We start from the raw sequence: 21,088 nt of genomic DNA, 5'->3' as shown, positions 1-21,088 counted from the left end.
ATAGCTAGAATAATAGAGAACCTAAACGTTATAATCAAAAGGGCGAACAAGGCTATAGACGTAGAAGACTATTAGCCTAAAACTAAGGATAGAAGCACTATATCTTTATAACCGTCTATATCTATATCGAAATAGAAGATTTAGGATACTAGTCTCTTCTAGCTAGATATAAAGAATAAGGCTAAGGAACCCTAGGACCTATAGTACAATAAACAATAGCTATACTATAGGAACGTCAACCTTTAGGTTAAGTAGGTAGATTAGGTTATTAGATATTACCTAGTAAGAGAAGAGACTTTATATATAAAGATGTAAACCCTATTTTAAAGATTAGTACTATAATAATATAAGTAGTAGCTCTCTACTATAGAAAAGGTAGTACTAACTATATCTATAAAAGTATAGACTAAACGTTTAAAAAAGGAGTTTAGCATTAAGAGATATAAAGTAGAGAAATAGCTAAATGAAAACTAGTATACTATAAAGGACAATTATAAAGATAAGCTAGTCTAGAAATTTACTATAGAATACTTCAAATATATATATATTTAGGGAGATACTACTAAAGAGCAACGTCTAATATACCTATACAACTACCTCTATCTAGAACTTCGCTAGCTATACTTTGAACTAGATATAACTATAGAGATAGGCGTATTCCTTAATATTCTTGATACTAAAGTATATATCGTTAGAGACAAGCTCTACTAGAATGCTACTAAGGGCTATATTATTGGCTATAGTCCTATTGCCAACAATATAGATATAGAGTACAACGACGAAGGACAAGGAGACGACTAGGAGGATAACGGAGCCTTCTAGATAAGAAGAGGTAGAAAAGGACATTGTAATCTTTAGAGAAGAGATAGAGACAAACCCTAGCGACTTAGAAACAATTAGAGTAAAGATAATAACTAAGTACAACTATTTAGTAACTAAAACTTCTATAATATAACTAGATATAGAAGAGGATACTAACTATTTAATAATTATAGAAGAGGATTTAGATTGTTCAATGGCTAGAGAAGAGGCGATAATAGCAATTAAAGAAGACGACTTCAACAACTTTAATAGATTCGAATATATATATATATAAGAAGTAGTTCGAAGATAGTACCTTCTTATACTATAGCGAGATTATAGTAACGAAAGACGACGAAGACACTAACCTTTATTATAAGATACTAGAGAAGACTAGGTACATTCTTGTCGACGAATATAATACTAAAGCCGAAGATAAAGAATCGGAAAATAAAGAAGCTAATAGTTCTTACTACTTATATTACACCTTTCGCTAGCCTAGACTAGGCTAAAGTAGACTACTACAATAGCTCCTATAGATTTAGCAATGTATCGTCTATAGTAGAGTCTTTACGATATATCATAAGCTTTTCAAATATATAGTCAACGACAGCGACAAAGACAAGTATAGACCTATACAACCTTAAACGGACTACTAACGCGACCTTAGTAATAACGAGGATAACTTTAATAGTAAAGACGTAAACTTTATACTAACTAAAGGATAGATTATAGAAGTATAGCCTTATATATCGCTACTAAAGGCGTTAGACAAGCAAGCTATATACCTTATAATCAATATTAGTACAAACCTAGGTGAGCTAGGCACTGAGGTTTACTTCGATATAGGTAACAATACCAACCTCGTCGATAAGGAGTTTATCTCTAAGTAGGCTAAGAACCTACGTTGGATTAACGTAAAGCTATACTTTATCAAAGGCGTTAGAGCCTATACTAAAGTTAAGAAGTAAGTTGAGTTTAACTTCTATATTCGAGGAATCGTCTATAGTACCAACGTAGATAGTTACTTTACTATAATAGCCGACGTTATTAAAGGTTTAGGAGCGAAACTATTAATTAGAACTAACTTTATACTTTATAATAGAGTAAAGATTGACCTTAATACGTCTACCTATTACTTCTAGTCTATCTACAATATAAAGGTAAGAGTATATATAGAATAGAAAAGAACAATCTAGAAGGTGAAAGCTATAAACACTATAATGGTCGTACCTATAACGGAATACCTAATTAAGACTACGTTCAAGCCTATAGATATCAATGACGACAATCTAGATAGTTAAAGACGTAAACTCTACTTCGCTTTATACGTCGAGGGTATACTAGACGCTATTGTAGATATAAAGAGTATATACTAGGCCATTGTAAGGAACAACATTGTTCGTCTAATCACTATTGTCGAAGGACAATGTATTGGACACCTCTTCTAGTATAGCCTAGAGGAGGATATCTAGGCAATAGTATAGAACCTTATATAGTAGACCTAGGATAACGTTATAGACAATAAATATATATAGATAACGACAACTATATAATAGGAACCTAGTAGTAAAGAACTGATAATAGAGACATTGACAAAGGATAAGTATAAGCTACCTACTAAGCAAGAGTTCTATACGCTATCCTATAGTATTAAGAGACTAGACAATATCCTATATATTAAGTTAGTAGTAGAGGTAAACGTCTATAGTAGAGATAAACGGTATATAGAAGAGATGAAGGTACTATTAGATAAATATAACGTCTTCTATAACTATAGCATTGTCCCTATACTAAAGGATTAGAAGATAAGAATTCCATTTATCGATAGATAGTAGAATTAGCTTAAACCTATTTAGGTTTACCTACTAAACGTTAAAGACTAAGTAATTGTCGACGAAGAATACAATAAACTATATATATAAGGAAAGATAGACTTTATAGACTAGCTAACCTCTATCGTTTACCTAGTCTTTATAGTCTATTATATAGTTACTAGAAAAACGAAAAGCAAAGCCGTAGTAGACCTCTAGCCCTTAAATACGTTGGTAGTACTAGATATATACCCGTTGCCTAACTAAGACGATATTATAAATATAATAATAGGCAATATAATCTTTATAGTATTTAATGCCTTTAGATTCTTCTTCTAGCTTCTAGTTATAGAAGAATACTATAACTGTATAGTAGTCATTAGTCTTAGAGGTTTAGAACGCTCGAACGTTGTACTAATAGGATTTAAAAACTTACTAGCTTTCGTATAGTGCTTTATAGACCGCTTATTCCATAAATATAAGTACTTTATATACACCTATATCAACGATATTATTATCGTTAATAAGAATATAGAGGAGCACCTTAAGTACATTAAGACGGTTCTCGATATCTTCGACAAGGTATATATTTATATTTCGATAGAAAAATCCTTTATAGCCTACCTATTAGTAAAACTTCTTAGCTATATAGTTAATAGCAAAGGAGTAGCTAAGACGGACGATAGGATTACTATATTTAAGAAACTTAAGTTTCCTAATATCTTTAAGACCTTAGAGTAGTACCTTAGTATAGCTAGATAGCTATATAAAGGCATTCTATAGTATATAGCGAAAGCGTAGCCTTTATAGGACTATAAAACTAAGCTCTTTACCTAAAGGAGAGTAAGTAGAGACCTTTCTATCGCTAAGTCGAAGAACGCTAGGAAAGCATTTACTTTGAACACTAAATTCAAGCCTACGCTAGTAGAACTAGAGTCCTTTAGGCTACTATAAAAACACCTATATAAGCAGTACTTCCTATATTATTACCGTCCTAATAAGCTACTATTTATTAAGCTCAATGTAAATAGTAAAGGATATAGAGCAATTGTCTTTTAACTCTATAGCAAATAGGACGGTACTAGTATTCCTAGCTAAGATATCCTAAGTAGCGAGATCTAGCCTATTATATTCTTATCCTACCTAACTTCCAATATAGAAAGGAAGTATAGAAGTATAGAAGTAGAAGTCGCTACTATTATATAAGTAGTTAGGAAGCTCTGAAAAATAGTATAGTTAAACTAATACCCTATAAACATCCTAATAGACTATATAGCAACTAGAGGCATTGTAAAGTATATATCTCTTGCTACTATAGACCTTATAAAGGCTAACCTAAAGCTCACTAATACTATAAACTAGCTATCCTAGTTCGACCTTAACATTTTCTATATACTAGGAAAGCTCAACGTTGTACTAAACGCCCTATTACGCCTATCGACTTTCAAGGAGGACGTCCCTAACGAAACCTAAGACACTACTAACGAACTAAAGAACATTTAGTCTACTACTTAGATCGACACTAAGGAATACTATACTATAGACATTAGCACCTTCGAACTAGTTATTAGTAACAAGTTTAAAGCTAAGCTAACTATAGTTTACCCTAACGACTGCTAGTACAATAAGATCATTAGGAGTCTCTACAATATAGAAAAACAAGCTAAGAAGATCGTTAAGCAAAGAGAATGTAAAGAGCAAGAAGGAGAGCTATAAAGAAAGTAGTACTAAAAGCTATAGCTTAGACCCTATAAACTAAAGGACAGTCTCCTCTACTACGTCGACTATAAAAGAGCAAAGAAGCTTTATATCCCTAGTAGCTATATTAAAGATATTCTTACTATTATATACGACAATACTTACTACTTTAGTATAGACAATATAATAGTAAATCTCTTAGTATTTATATTTAACTAAAAGCGTTAGATAGTATATAAGTATATTTGGCACTGCCCTATATATAGAGAGAACTAGACCTTAAAAGAACCGAAGCCTAGAGACCTTTAGCTAATTTAGACGCTACTATAGCCTTTCTATACTATTATTATAGACTTTATCGTCGGTTTGCCTACTATACCCTCTGAAAGGACACTATAGTCAATAAAAAAGTATTTAATCCTCAACGCTATATATATTATCACCTATAAGTTTAGTAAAAAGAAGCTTCTTATAGCTAGAAACGATAAAATGTTAATAGAGGAATAGATAGTTATAATCTTTAAAGCGCTAACGTATATAGATTAGGGACTTCTAGTATAAATTATTAGCGACTAAGACACTAAGTTCACCTCTAACCTATAGAAAGAAATCTTTTATATCCTAGGCGTTAGCCTCCTTTTCTTAATAGCTTATTACCCCTAGATGGACAGTTAGTTAGAGAGGACGAACTAGATAGTAGAAATCGCTATTTATATAGAAGCTATAGAAAAACTAGGAATACTATAGCTTCTACTTCTCCCTATATTATAGTACAACCTTAATAATATATTTATAGTCACTATTAGAAGATCATTAAACGAGTTAGTATACGACTTTAAACTATGCTCTATCCTAGATATACTCTACTATAAGAAGGGCACTATTACCTTTGCTAAAGCTATCAATGTCCTTAGACAGTAGTATTAGGAGGAAGTAGTAGAATAGATCGATTATATAGGCGCTATTACGAAGATACGTTATAACGATAAGTATATACCTACTAAGTTCAAAGTAGGAGACACTGTTTACCTACGATTATACAACGGATACTATCTCCTAGGAAAGCCTAAACGAAAGTAGTCACTATAGTTGTTATACGCAGATGGTGCTTAGTGACCATCTAGCAGTAAACGTATAAGGGTAAGAAAGATCAATGCCTCTTAGCCTCGTTAGCTGATAAGGCGGCACTCCTAAACACTAGTATATATTATAAAAGTATATTGATGTAATCTACTGTTCTACAAAGGGGTTATAGGCAAGGTTCCCTTTTTTAAGGGAACGCTCGTCACCCTTGACTGTAGTACGGTTATAGGTGCCCTTGCTACAGTTGTATATAACAAGTGCCTAAGGACAAGAAGAAAAAGATGGTGTCCTCGCCATTATTATAGAACTTAATATAGGATAAAGGAGTATATAGAAAGAAAGAAAACTAATCTATATTATACCCTATATAGGATTTCTATATCTGTTATCCTAGTCTATAGCAAGGTCCTCTATTACGATTTGCCTATTCATTTGTTCTACTTATCTAGGTCGACGGTACTATCGCTAGTATATAGGTCGTCCCTAGCTACCTTCGACGTCTTCGTAGCTACTCTATGTTTAGCGGATATAAGTATCTTCTTAACTTTCTTAGGAGGACGCGTTGGCGTCTCCTACACCTTGTCGTCGATTATTACTTTTCTTTAGCGTTTACTACCTATAACCTCGACAGTTTTAGCTCCTAATGTCGATCGAGTGTCGTTGTTATATTGACTCTATAGCGTCTTAGCTAGCGTTGCTAGTATAACCGATAGCGTAGCTTTGGCTATAGGTGTCTTACTTAGCGTCTTCTATATAGGCAACTATATAGCTTTAATAGCGTATACTATAGTCGTAGTTGTAGTATAAGCGATCTTAGGTACTACTTTATAGTGGCTAGTAGTCTAAATAGATGTTCTAGCTTGTTTTATAATAGCTACCTTTATAGTAGGTAAGTCTATTATAGTAGCTCGAGTCTCGATAGCTACTAAGCAGCGTTCAATGTCCTATATACGCTATACCAATCCTATATAAATGCCGTTGTATAGGTTTACTATCGTTTAGGTAGCGAGGTCAATCTTCTTTAGAAGGGCGTTATTCTTATAATAGAGATCCATTATAGTCTTGTTGTATATTAGCTATAGGTCGTTGATCTTTGCTATCCAATGATAATATATATTATTAAGGTCGCCCTAGAAGGTAAGACTATTAGGATCTAAGTTACTAGCTTTACTATTTACTTCCGATATACTAATAAACTTTACTAATTCTACTATAGTTTTTTCGACTTCTTTAATATAGACTTGGTACTTCTAGGCGAATTAGAGTAGATCCTTAGTCAACGTTTATACCGCTTTTATATCCACTTATAGAGATTTAATAGTATTATTATTCGTAATAACTATATAGCTAGCACCACTTACTACGTTTATAGCTTAGACATTGTTATAATAGGCTAGTCTAAGCTCTACTAATATTATATTTATAGAAGGGTTGCCCTTACCCTTAGGCGAGACGTAATATAACGTAAGGATTTCTATCGTAGTCGGTATATAGCTTGCTATAACTATATCCGTCTCTTAGAACTCTTTAAAAGCTCTTTTAATTGTACCCTTGATCCTCTAAACGTATAGGTTATATATAAAGCTAGTAGGCTTGTTATCAAAATCCTTTTTCGAAACTATATAGTAGAACCTAGCGAATTATATCGCTAGCTTAGCTATATATTCGTCATCGTAACTAAAATCTATATATATATAAGCAAGTACTTCGCTTATAGTAGCGATATACTTGCTTATAGCTCTAGTTAGACGCTAAGAGTACCTATATAATATATAGGTTTCCTAAAGCTCTAGGATATAGTATAGCTTAGTCGCTATATCCTCCTTATTACTAGTGTAATTGGCACTATCGTCGTCAAAGACGTCTAGGTCGTCGTTAGTTATAGTAGCCTCGTCTTCTAACGTGATATATAGAGCTTACTAGACTTCCTAACGCTATATGCTAGCGGAGGAGACATTGCTAGTTTCTAGATATTTAATCCCTAGTATACGTTATAGGGGCTACTCCCCTTCTATATACTTATAAGTTAGGAGAGTTTCTAAACGCTCTTATATAGCGTTGCTATTTAGCGCTTTGTTATAGTCCTTATAGACTTCCTATTCGTTGTTAGACACTACAATAGGGTCTATAGTAATATTCTACTATTGCTCTTTACAAGTGGTCTCTAAACTATTTTAAATTACTTTAGCTATATTAGCTTCTTTAACGACTATTATTTCGTTATTGTAAATAGTTCTAGTAGCAATGTCTTTAGTAATAGCTTAGTAGGATATAGAAGCTCCTAGGGTATATAAAGGAACGTTAGGTATATTGTCAATTTTCTTTACTCCTCCTATTTACTTAGCTATAAGTCGAGCGCTCTCCCTCTTCTAGATATTGGTAGTATAGCCTTTAGTAGGCGTCTTTCTCGTATAGGGAGGCATCTTATAAACGACAAAGGCTAGTTGGGTATCTCCCTCTATAATATTGATATAATTGTACTTAAGCGCTTTGCTACTTAATAACGTTAGCGAGCTAAGAGAATCGACTATATAGTCACCTCTATCGTTGATATAGACACTATAAGAATATATAGCGGATTATCTTAATTTACAAATATAGCGTAAACGTATACCGATTGATAGTAGCTTATATAAATATATATAGCTTAGTAATAAGAAGGTCTGATAATCGATTATATAGCGAATATAAATAACTACGATAAGAAATTGTTAAAGAAGATAGATATATTGAGGTTAATATATAAAGAGAAAGGAAATTATAATAGCCTATATTAGGCTATTCTAGAAGTAAATAAAAACAATAGTATAATACCTATAGCCAATGAATAGTATTGCTATCTAGTGGTAGCTAAAGAATAGAACATTATACCTTTAAGGCTCGAAGCCCTATACCTTTATAGCAATAGAATAGCTTTCCTTAACCATTTATAGGTCAAGGTCAATAGTAAATCTATATATAGGAAAACTAAGATAAGCAAAGTGCTTAATAAACTAAATAACTATAGTTTTATAACTAAAAGTATTAATAATATCTAAATAAAGGATAAAGAGAGGAAAAACTAAGAGATCTATAAAATAGAGAATAGCATTTATACGTCTAGTAGCAATATAGCGATAATAGATATATTGAAGTGAATATATTCTAATAAGGAAAGTGTAAGCGAATAAAAGGAAAAGAGGGAAATAGGAAAGAAGGAAAGGGAAAGTCAATAATAGTATAGTTGTCAATAGTCGCTACTCTTCCTCTATAGCAGCTCGATAATAACTTGGTTCTAGGATCAAGGAATCTCCTTTACTTCCTCCTATTCCTTAGTAGCGATACCCTTGTTACAATGTTCCTTCTCCTAGTCGATAGGGTACGCCTTTTTATACTCTTTGATAAGTTCCTTAGTATCGTTAATAAGCTAGATATATAGGATCTACTAGTTGTCTTTAGCGATAAATCCTTTCTATTGCACTAGATACTTGACTTTAGGTCTTTAGTTCTTCTAGATAATACGTCGTTATACAATTCTCTCGATTTCCTAATACTCGTCTCTATCAACGATTATAGGGCTAGGGGGCTCTATATTATAGCTAAAAGGGTCTTTCCCCTAATCCAGTTTCTATAACTAGGAAACTAAAACTATAGGATAGACTTTCTAACTAGCTAGAAAGTCAAATTTATAGACGTTCTTATCGATTTTATAGACAATCTTAAATAGTCCTATCTACTATAGCGACTACTTTCGTTTAGGCTTTCCTAGGAGATAGTATCTATTGTATAGTTGTAGATAAACAGTATCTTCTACTTCGAACTTAGTAGATATATACTTATTATTGTAACGTATCTTTACAATAGTGTCTATATAATCGATCCGTTCTACTGCTTCCTCCTAATACTACTATCTAAGGACACTAATAGCTTTGGCAAAGGTAACAATGCCCTTTTTACAATGAAGTATATCTAGGATAGAGCGTAGTTTAAAGCTATATACTAACTCGTTCGACGATCTTCCAATAGTGACTATAAGCGTATTATTAAGGTTATATTGTAATATAGAAAGAAGTAGAGGCTATAGCGTTCTTAGTTTTTTTATAGCTTCTATATAGATAGCGATTTCTACTATCTAGTTTATTCTTTCTAACTAACTATCTATCTAGGGATAATAGGCTATCGAGAAAAGGAGGCTAACGCCTAGGATATAAAAGATTTCCTTCTATAGGTTAAAGGTGAACTTAGTATCTTGGTCATTAATGATTTATACTAAGAGTCCCTAATCTATATATATTAGTGCTCTAAAGATTATAATAGCCTATTCTTTTACTAATATTTTATTGTTTCTAGCTATAAGAAGCTTCTTTTTACTAAACTTATAGGTAATAGTATATATAGCGTTGAGGATTAGGTACTTTTTTATTAACTATAGTATCCCTTTAGAGGGTATAGTAGGTAAACCGACAATGAAATCTATAGTAATAGTATAGAAAGGCTATAGCGGTATCCAAATTGGTTAAAGGTCTCTAGGCTTTAGTTCTCTTAAGGTCTAGTTCTCTCTATATACAAGGTAGTACTAAATATATTTATATACTATCTAGCGCTTTCGGTTAAATATAAATACTAAGAAGTTTACTATTATATTGTCTATACTAAAGTAGTAAATATTGTCGTATACAACGGTAAGAATATCCTTAATATAGCCGCTAGGGATATAAAGCTTCTTTGCTCTTTTATAGTCGATATAGTAGAGGAGACTATCCTTTAGTTTATAGGGTCTAAGCTATAGCTTTTAGTACTACTTTCTTCGTAGCTCTCCTTCTCGCTCTTTGCATTCTCTCTGCTTAGCGATCTTCTTAGCTCGTTCTTCTACATTGTAGAGACTCCTAATAATCTTATTATATTAACGGTCGTTAGGGTAAACTATAGTTAATTTAGCTTTAAACTCGTCACTAATAACTAGTTCGAAGGTACTAATGTCTATAGTGTAGTATTCCTTAGTATCGATCTAGGTAGTAGACTAAATGTCCTCTAGTTCGTTAGTAGCGTCTTAGGTTTCGTTAGGGGCGTCCTCCTCGAAGGTCGGTAAGTATAATAGGGCGTCTAGTACAATGTTAAGCTTTCCTAGTATATAGAAAATGTTGAGGTTAAACTAGGATAGCCAATTTATAGTATTAGCGAGCTTTAAGTTGGCCTTTATAAGGTCTATAGTAGCGAGAGACGTATATTTTACAATGCCTCTAGTTGCTATATAGTCTATTAGGATATTTATAGGATATTGGTTTGACTATACTATTTTTCAAAGCTTTTTAACTGCCTATACGACAATAGCGACTTCTACTTCTATACTTCTATACTTCCTTTCTATGTTAGAAGTTAGATAGGACAAGAATATAATAGGCTAGATCTCGCTACTTAGGATATCTTAGCTAGGGATACTAGTACCGTCCTATTTGCTATAGAGTTGAAAGACGATTGCTCTATATCCTTTACCATTTATATTAAGCTTAATAAATAGTAGCTTATTAAGACAATAATAATATAGGAAGTACTACTTATATAGGTGTTCCTATAGCAATCTAAAGGACTTTAGTTCCACTAGTATAGGCTCGAATTTAGTGTTCAAAGTAAATACTTTCCTAGTATTCTTCGACTTAGCGATAGGAAGGTCTTCGCTTACTCTCCCTTAGGTAAGGAGTTTGGTTTTATAGTCCTATAGAGGCTATACTTTCGCTATATACTATAGAATGCCCTTATATAGTTATTCGACTATACTAAGGTATTGCTTTAAGGTCTTAAGGATATTAGGGAACTTAAGTTTCTTAAATATAGCGATCCTATCGTCCATCTTAGCTACTCTTTCGCTATTGACTATATAGCTAAGCAGTCTCATTGACGGGTAGGCTATAAAGGATTTTTCTATTGAAATATAAACGTATACCTTATCGAGGATATCGAGAACCGTTTTAATATACTTGAGGTACTTCTCTATATTCTTACTAACGATAATAATATTGTTGATATAGGCGTATATAAAGTGCTTATACTTATAGAACAAGCGGTCTATAAAGCGCTATATAAAAGCTAACGAGTTTTTAAATCCTATTAGTACAATGTTTAAACGTTCTAAACCTCTAGGACTAATGACCACTATATAGTTATAGTATTCTTCTACGACTAGAAGCTAGAAGAAGAATCTAGAGGCGTCGAATGCTATAAAGATCGTATTACCTATTATTATATTTATAATATCATCTTAGTTAGACAATAGGTATATATCTAGTATCACCAATATATTTAAAGGCTAGAGGTCTACTACGGCTCTACCTTTCGTTTTTCTAGCAACTATACAATAGACTACAAAGACTAGGTAAACAACAAGGGTTAGCTAGTTTATAAAGTCCATCTTTCCTTATATATATAGTTTGTTATATTCTTCGTCGACGATCGCTTAGTCTTTAGCGCTTAGTAGGTAAACCTAAATAGGCTTAAGCTAATTCTACTATCTATCGATAAATAGAATTCTCATCTTCTAATCCTTTAGTATAGGGACAATGCTATAGTTATAAAAGACGTTATACTTGTCTAGTAGTACCTTCATCTCTTCTATATATCGTTTGTCCCTACTATAGACGTTTACCCCTACTACTAACTTAATATATAGGATATTATCTAGTTTCTTAATACTATAGGATAGTATATAGAACTCTTGTTTAGTAGGTAGCTTATACTCATCCTCTATTAGTATCTCCGTTATTAGTTCTTTATTACTAGGCTCCTATTGTATAGTCATCGTTATCTATATATATTTGTCGTCTATAACGTTATCCTAGGTCTGCTATATAAGGTTCTATACTATCGTTTAGATGTCCTCCTCTAGGCTATACTAAAGAAGGTGTCTAATACACTGTCCTTCGACAATAGTAATTAGGCGAGTAGTATTGTTCCTTACGATAGCCTAGTATACGCTTTTTATATCTACGACGATGTCTAGTATACCCTTAATATATAAAGCGAAGTAGAGCTTACGTTTCTAGCTACCTAGATTATTGTTATCGATATCTATATACTTGAACATAGTCTTAATTAGGTGTTCTATTATAGGTATAACCGTTATAGTATTTATAGCTTTCACCTTCTAGATTATTCTTTTCTATTCTATATATACCCTCACCTTTATATTATAGATAGACTAGAAGTAATAGGTAGATATATTAAGGTCAATCTTTACTCCGTTATAGAGTATAAAGTCAATTCTAATCAATAGTTTCGCTCCTAAACCTTTAATGATATTAGCTATTATAGTGAAGTGACCGTCTACGTTAGTACTATAGACAATTCCTTGGATATAGAAGTTAAACTCAACTTACTTTTTGACTTTGGTATAGGCTCCAACGCCTTTAACAAAGTATAGCTTTATATTAATCCAACGTAGGTTCTTAGCCTACTTAGAGATAAACTCTTTATCGACGAGGTTAGTATTACTACCTATATCGAAGTAAACCTCGGTGCCTAGCTCGCCTAGGTTTACACTAATATTGATTATAAGGTATATAGCTTGCTTGTCCAATGCTTTCAATAGCAGTATATATAGCTATACTTCTACGATTTATCTTTTAGTTAGTATAAAGTTTATATCTTTACTATTAAGCTCGTCTTTGTTATTACTAAAGTTGCGCTAGCGGTTTGTTTAAGGTTATATAGGTTTATACTTATCTTCGTTGCTATCGTCGGCTATATACTTAAAAAGCTTATAATATATCGTAAAGACTTTGCTATAGGCGGTATATTACTAAATCTATAGAAGTTGTTATAGTAGTTTATTCTAGCTTAGTCTAGGCTAGCGAAAGGTGTAATATAAGTAGTAAAAACTATTAGCTTCCTCGTCTTCCAATTCTTTATCCTTGGCTTTAGTATTATATTCGTCGACAAGAATATACCTAGTCTTCTCTAGTATTTTATAATAAAGGTTAACGTCTTTATCGTCTTCTATTACTATAATCTCGCTATAGTATAAGAAGGTACCGTCTTTGAACTACTTCTTATATATATATATTCGAATCTATTGAAGTCGTCGAAGTCAAGGTAGTCTTCCCTAATTGCTATTGTCGCCTCTTCTCTAGCTATTAAATAGTCTAAGTCCTCCTCTATAATCGTTGAATAGTCGATATCCTCTTCTACGTCTAGTTATACTATAGAAGTTTCGGTTATCGAATAGTTGTACTTAGTCACTATCTCTATACTAATTATTTCTAAGTCGCTAAAGTTTATCCTTGTCTCTTCTCTAAGGATTGTAATATCCTTTTTTACCTCTTCCTATCTAAAAGGCTCTACTATCCTCCTAGTCGTCTCTTTGTTCTTCGTCGTTGTACTCTATATCTATGTTATTAGCAATAGGACTATAGCTAATAATATAGCCCTTGGCAACGTCCTAGCGGAGCTTGTCTTTAACGATATATACTTTAGTATCAAGAATACTAAGGAATGTGCCTATCTCTATAGTTGTATCTAGTTTAGAGTATAGCTAGCAAAGTTCTAAATAGAGGTAGTTGTATAGGTATATTAGACGTTGCTCTTTAATAGTATCTCCCTAAATATATATATATTTAAAGTATTCTATAGCGAATTTCTAGATTAGCTTATCTTTATAATTGTCCTTTATAGTATACTAGTTTTCGTTTAGCTATTTCTCCGCTTTATATCTCTTAATACTAAACTCCTTTTTCAAGCGTTTAGTCTATACTTTTATAAATATAGTCAATGCTACCTTTTTTATAGTAAAGAGCTACTACTTATACTATTGTAGCGCTAATTCTCGAAGTAGGGTCTATATCTCTATATATAAGGTCTCTTCTTTTACTAGGTAGTATCTAATGACCTAATCCACCTATTTAACCTAAAGGTTGACGTCCCTATAGTATAGCTACTATTTATTATACTATAGGTCCTAGGGTTCCTTAGCCTCGTTCTCTATATCTAGCTAGAAGAGACTAATGTCCTAAATCTTTTATTTCGATATAGGTATAGACAGTTGTAAAGATATAGTACTTCTATCCTTGGTTTTAGGCTAACGGTCTTCTACGCCTATAGCCCTATTCGCCCTTTCGATTATAACGTTTAGGTTCTCTATTATTCTAGTTATCTAGGTAAGAAAGTCCTATATAGCGAAAGCGGCTTAGATATCTATAGCTCTAGCTACTTATTTAGAGGGTCTAGCTCCTTGTCTAGAGGGTCTAGCTACTTATCTATATAGTAGGCTCGACATCTCTTAGAATAGTAAAGAGACATTGGAATCGACTAAACTATCTATACGTTCTATTCTAAGGTTCTAAATGACTATATCTAGTCTAGGAAGCCTAGATAGGTACTAGGATAGTTGGCTAGACATCTATAGCGATAGCTAAGGAACCTAGTCGAAAGTACTGATTAGTTGAGCTATTAGAGATAATAGATTTTCCTCTTTAGGTTGTCGGTTCTAAGACGGTAGATCCTACGATCCTCTTTATAATCTTTAGTAGCGTCTACCGAGATTATAGCTACTAATAGTATAGGTTTTATATCCCTATTAAGAAATAGTTGATATATTCTAGGTTTCTAATTGTTCTTAGAAGGTTAAACTTAGTAGAGTTGCTAGCTAGTTCTTAGTCGGATTATATCTAGTTTTTACTAATGTTTCTAATAGTATAGCTAATCTTAGTTGCTAATCGTTGATCCTCTAAGGCTTTAGGGTCTCTAGCAGTCCTTGACTCTCTAATACTAAAGTCTCTAACGTTTCTTAGGTTAAATCCTTAGTCTCTAAAGCAATGTCTTTGATCCTAAGGTCTAAGATAAGGTTCTTATTAATAGCTACTTAGACTTTATATCTAATAGTTACAAAGTGGATATAAGGAATATAATTGTCGAGTATCTAAGAGAGAGAATACTCTACAATATACAGTGTTTCGGTGTACCATTAGGCGTAGACGTCTCTTTCTAATGCCTCTTTGAGTAATACTATAGCTTCTAGGTATTAGAGTTCTTAGAGATTAATAGCGATTACCTACTAGACGTTGTAGGTAACCTCGAAGTCTTTAATGAACTTAAGTATCTACTATACGTCCCTATAGACGTTAGCGTTTATAAGGCTTAAATCCGTCTAGCTTCTAACTCTTTATAAATATTTAATATTAGAATAACGATAGCTAGGTTGTAAACTAGTTTATTATAGATCGTATACTCCGAAGCTTACTCCTTTATAAAGGAGCATTATCTACCTTAGGTATTGCTCTATATAACTTACTAGGTGTAACTTATAATATCTCCTGATCTAAACTTAGCTCCTCTCGACGAGAAGCGAATAGGTTCAAATCGTTAGTAGGCACTACTTATTATATATAGATAGTGCTTAGTGACTATCTAGCGGTAAATGTATAAGGGTAAGAAAGATCAATGCCTCTTAGCCTCGTTAGCTAATAAGGCGGTACTCCTAAACACTAGTATATATTACAAAAGTATATTGATATAGTCTACTGTTCTACGAAAGGGTTATAGGCGAGGTTCCCTTTTTTAAGGGAACGCTCGTCACCCCTAACTGCGGTATAGTCATAGGTGCTCTTGCCACAGTTGCGTATAACAATAGTAGGCAGGACCGTTTAAGATTATCTATAAAATCGATAGGAACGCCTATAAGCTTGACTTCTTAGCTAGTTAGAAAGTCTATCTTATAGTTTTAGTTTCCTAGTTATAGAAACTAGATTAGGGGAAAGACCCCTTTAGCTATAATATAGAACCCCCTAGCCCTATAATCGTTAATAGAGACGAGTATTAGGAAGTCGAAAGAATTGTATAATAGTATATTACTTAGAGGAATTAGAGACCTAAGGTCGAGTATCTAGTATAATAGAAAGGATTTACTACTAAGGACGACTAGTAGATCCTATATATCTAGCTTATTAACGGTACTAGGGAACTTGTTAAGGAGTATAAAAAGGTATACCCTATTGATTAGGAGAAGGAATACTATAATAAGGGTATCGCTATTAAGGAATAAGAGGAAGTAAAGGAGATTCCTTAATCCTAGAACCAAGTTGTCGTCGAGCTATTGTAGAGGAAGGGTAGCGACCATTGATAGCTATATTGTTATTGACTTTCTCTTTTCTTCTTTTCTATTTCCTTCTCTTCTTTTTATTCGTTTACACTTTCCTTGTTAGAACACGTTCGCTTTAGTATATCTATTACCACTATACCGCTACTAGATGTATAAACGCTGTCCTCTATCTTATAGATCTCCTAGTTTTTCTTTTTTTTACTCTTTACTTAAATATTACTAATGCTTTTAGTTATAAAACTATAGTCATTTAGTTCGTTAAGCACCTTGCTTATTCTAGTTTTCCTATATATAGATTTACTACTGACCTTAACTAGTAAATAGTTAGGGAAAGCTATTCTATTGCTATAAAGGTATAGGGCTTCGAGCTTTAAAGGTACAATGTTCTATTCTCTAGCTACTACTAGATAGCAACACTATTTATTAGCTATAAGCACTACGCTATTGTTTTTATTTACTTCTAGAATAGCTTAATATAGGCTACTACAATTTCCTTTCTCTTTATATATCAATCTTAATATATCTATCTTCCTTAACAATTCTTTATTATAGTTATTTACATTCGCTATATAATCGATTATCAAACCTTCTTATTACTAAACTATATATATTTATATAAGCTACTATTAGTCGATATATATTTATACTATATTTACGACTTAAAACAATCTGCTATACATTTTTATAGTGCCTATATTATCGATAGAGGCGACTATATAGTCGATTCTCTTAGCTTACTAACGTTATTGAATAGCGAAATGCTTAAGTACAATTATATCGATATTATAGAGGGAGACACCTAACTAGCCTTCGTCGTTTATAAGATATCTCCCTATACGAGAAAGACGTTTACTAAAGGCTATACTACTAATATCTAGAAGAGGGAGAGCGTTTAACTCGTAGCTAAATAAGTAGGAGAAGTAAAGGAAATCGATAGTATACCTAATGTTCCTTTATACGCCCTAGGAGCTTCTATATCCTACTAAGCTATTACTAAAGACGTTGCTACTAGAACTATTTACGACAATGAAATAATAGCTACTAAAGAAGCTAATATAGCTAAAGCAATCTAAAATAGCTTAGAGACTATTTATAAAGAGTAGTAGTAGAACATCACTATAGACCCTATCGTAGTGTCTAACAACGAATAGGAAGTCTATAAGGACTACAACGAAGTGCTAGATAATGACATTATATAAAAGTACTTAGGAACTCTCTTAACTTATAAATATATAGAAGGGGAGTAGCCTCTACAATGTACGCTAGGGATCAAGTATCTAGAAACTAACAACGTCATCTCCGCTAGTATATAGCGCTAGGAAGCCTAGTAAACTTTGTATATCGCATTAGAAGACAAGGCTACTACAACTAACGACGACCTAGACGTCTCTAATGATAATAGTGCTAATTACGCTAGTGATAAGGAGGATATAGCGACTAAACTATACTATATCCTAGAGCTTTAGAAAACCTATATATCGTATAAGTACTTTTAGTACTTAACCAAAGCTATAAACAAGTATATCGCTACTATAAGTGAAACGCTTACTTGTATATATACAGATTTTAGTTATAATAACGAATATATAGCTAAGCTAGCGATATAATTCGCTAGGTTTCATTATATAGTCCTAAAGAAGGATTTCAATAATAAGCCTACTAGCTTTGTATACAACTTATATATCTAGAGGATTAAAAGCATAATTAAGAGAGCCCTTAAAGAGTTCTAAAAGACGGGTATAGTTATAGCAAGCTATATACCAATAGCAATTAAAATCCTTATATTATATTATATCTCGCCTAAGGGCGAGGGCAACCCTTCTATAAACGTAATACTAATAGAGCTTAGGCTTGCCTATTACAATAACGCTAGAGCTATAGACGTAGTAAACGGTACTAGCTATATAGTTATTATAAATGATAACGCTATTAAATTTCTATAAATGGATATAAAAGCGGTATAAACGCTAACTAAAGATCTGCTCCAATTCGCCTAAAAGTACCGAGTCTACGTTAAAGAAGTTGAAAAAACTGTAGTAGAATCAATAAAGCTTATTAGTATATTAGAAGCAAATAGCAAAGCTAGTAACCTAGATCTTAGTAGTCTTATCTTCTAGAGCGACCTTAATAATATATACTATCACTAGATAACAAAGATTAGCGACCTATAGCTAGTGTACAACAAGACTATAATAGATCTCCATTATAAAAACAACGCCCTTCTAGAGAAGATCGACCTCGCTACCTAAACGATAGTAAACCTATACAATAGCATCTATATAGGATTAGCATAGCGTATATAGGACGTTGAGCGCTATCTAATAGCTATCGAGTCCTAAACTACTATAATAGATTCATCTACTACGAAGATAGATATTACAAAGTAGGCTACTATAGCTATCTAAACTATTGGACGCTAAGAGGTAGCGCCTAAGGTTAGCTATACCGCAATTATAACGACTATATACTCTACTAAGACTATATAGCTACCTACTTAAAGAACGTCTACTAAGGCACCTATCGCCAAAGCCGCGCTACTAATTATACCGACGACACTAGCTAAGACGCTATAAAGCTAGTGCAATAAAAGCATCTATTCAACATCGGGAGCTAAAACAGCCGAAGTTACTACTACTAAGCGCTAGTGCAAAGTAACTATTGACGACAAGGTATAGGAGACGCTAATATATCCTCCTAAGAAGCTTAAGAAGATATCTGCTTCCATTGAACGCAAGGCGGCAACAAAGGCATCTAAGGTCGGAAGAGACGACCCTTATACTAGTAATAGTATAGTCGATCTCGATAAGTGGAACAAATGAACGAACGTATTACAACGAAGGACTTTGCTATAGGACAAGATAATAGATATAAAACCTATATAAGGTATAATGTAGATTAGTTTCCTTTCTTTCTATATACTCCTTTATCCTATATTAAGTTCTATAATAATAGCGAGGACACTATCTTTTCTTCTTGTCCCTAGGCACTTGTTATATACAACTGTAGCAAGGGTACCTATAACCGTACTATAGTTAGGGGTGACGAGTGTTCCCTTAAAAGGGGAACCTCGTCTGTAACCCCTTCGTAGAATAGTAGACTATATCAATATACTTTTGTGATATATACTAGTATTTAGGAGTGCCGCCTCATCAGCTAACGAGGCTAAGAGGCATTGATCTTTCTCACCCTTATACGTTTACCGCTAGATGGTCACTAAGCACCATCAGCGTATAACACAATAGCTTTCTAGCTATAGGCCTACTACTTATAGGTATATTCCTAATCTCAAAGCTCCTAGGCCTATTAAATCTATTCAATAGTAACGTTCGTAATAATATTGCTAGATAGCTTAACCTAGTAGCTATAGGCTTTCTTAGAGGAGAGAGAGGTAAGCTAGTCCTTATTATTAGCTCTAAATTGGTCGAGATAGTCCTTAGTAAGCTGGCCTTCGTAGAACGTGCTTTTAACTACGAAGAAGCGCTTTTAGGTTAAAGAACTAAATAGATCGAGGTATTTCTCTTTAATATGTTCAATTCCTTTCTTAGCCTCTAACTACTAGCTCTCCTAGGGTATTAAAGATAGGTAAACTAGCGTATTAGCCTTCTTTGCTTTCTTTTAGATTATATCAATGACTTAGTTGCAATTTAGTAGAAAGATGCCTATCTTCTTAAACCTAGCTATAATGTTCCTTCGCTAGAAGCTAGTATTAGAGATTACCTAGATACCTCTAACGAACTTCGCTATACTAAACGACGTATTTCCTTAGCGAATAAACTTATAGAGCTATAGCTAATAAGCGTACTTTAGATAGTAGAAAACGCCTATATTTATCAGCTAGATAAAGTATAATAAATAGAGTAGTAAAAAGACGAGGATAATATCGAATATAAGGCAGTATTTATAGAACTTAAACGAATAATAGCCTAAGAAGCTATCTATTACTAATAGGCGATAGACTTTATACCCTAGTATACACTAGCGAGGTATATAAGTAGCTAGGTCATCTAGGTTGCCCTCTTCGTTATAGCTAAACTAATCCTCTATTGTTATACTATAGCGTTTGAACTTAGTATAGTATAGAAAGGAGTAGTAGTTGAAGTGTTGGATCTAATCTATTATAATCTTAGCGTTGTTGAAGGCGGTGTCTAATCGATTGAACTGTATTCTAGAATCGAGGCTATCGACATCCTAGTTCTTATTTAGCTATTGCTTAAAGATATAGTATAGTAGAATAGCATTTCTAATAGCATTGTTAGCGTCAACGATCGTTATAGACTTCCTCTTATAGAAGTCGATAACCTCTAGCTAAATACTATTATTATCGTTAGTGCTAAGGAACTAAGGAAAAGAGAGTAAAAAAGGGGTAGAACGTACTAGTATCTTCTTCTTAGTGTTTAACAACAATACTTTAAACCTCCTATTTAATATCGCTATTAGAACGCCCACTTTATCTATATTCCAATAGCTAGATACTATAATCTAGTACTAGTCAACTATAGTCTTAAGTATATTAAAGAACTCTTCTAAATCCTAGATCTATTGCTTAGCTAATAGGTATACCGCTTTAATAGGCTTGACGTAGTATAATAGCTTATATATAGGATAGTCCTTCTTCTAACGTCGCTAC

The 21,088-nt window shown here is 33.0% G+C and overlaps 2 protein-coding genes across 2 annotated transcripts; one reads left to right on the top strand and one right to left on the bottom strand.

Annotated features, from left to right (window-relative positions):
* Positions 1-3,104: 3,104 nt before the first annotated feature.
* Positions 3,105-3,356, top strand: THITE_2048834 (uncharacterized protein; the record flags this gene model as incomplete). The annotated part of the gene is made up of 1 exon (XM_003653378.1): positions 3,105-3,356. A coding segment is annotated over one exon (252 nt), but the record flags the coding sequence as incomplete, so codon positions are not given.
* Positions 3,357-11,136: 7,780 nt separating this feature from the next.
* THITE_2048464 (uncharacterized protein) lies at positions 11,137-11,409 on the bottom strand (the record flags this gene model as incomplete). The annotated part of the gene is made up of 1 exon (XM_003653377.1): positions 11,137-11,409. A coding segment is annotated over one exon (273 nt), but the record flags the coding sequence as incomplete, so codon positions are not given.
* Between the last annotated feature and the right edge of the window lie 9,679 nt (positions 11,410-21,088).

The sequence above is a fragment of the Thermothielavioides terrestris genome, chromosome 2 (assembly GCF_000226115.1).
Source record: "Thermothielavioides terrestris NRRL 8126 chromosome 2, complete sequence".
Lineage (NCBI taxonomy): Eukaryota > Fungi > Ascomycota > Sordariomycetes > Sordariales > Chaetomiaceae > Thermothielavioides > Thermothielavioides terrestris.
The sequence above is the reverse complement of the archived record's forward strand: the minus strand, read 5'-3'. Positions and strand labels throughout refer to the sequence as shown.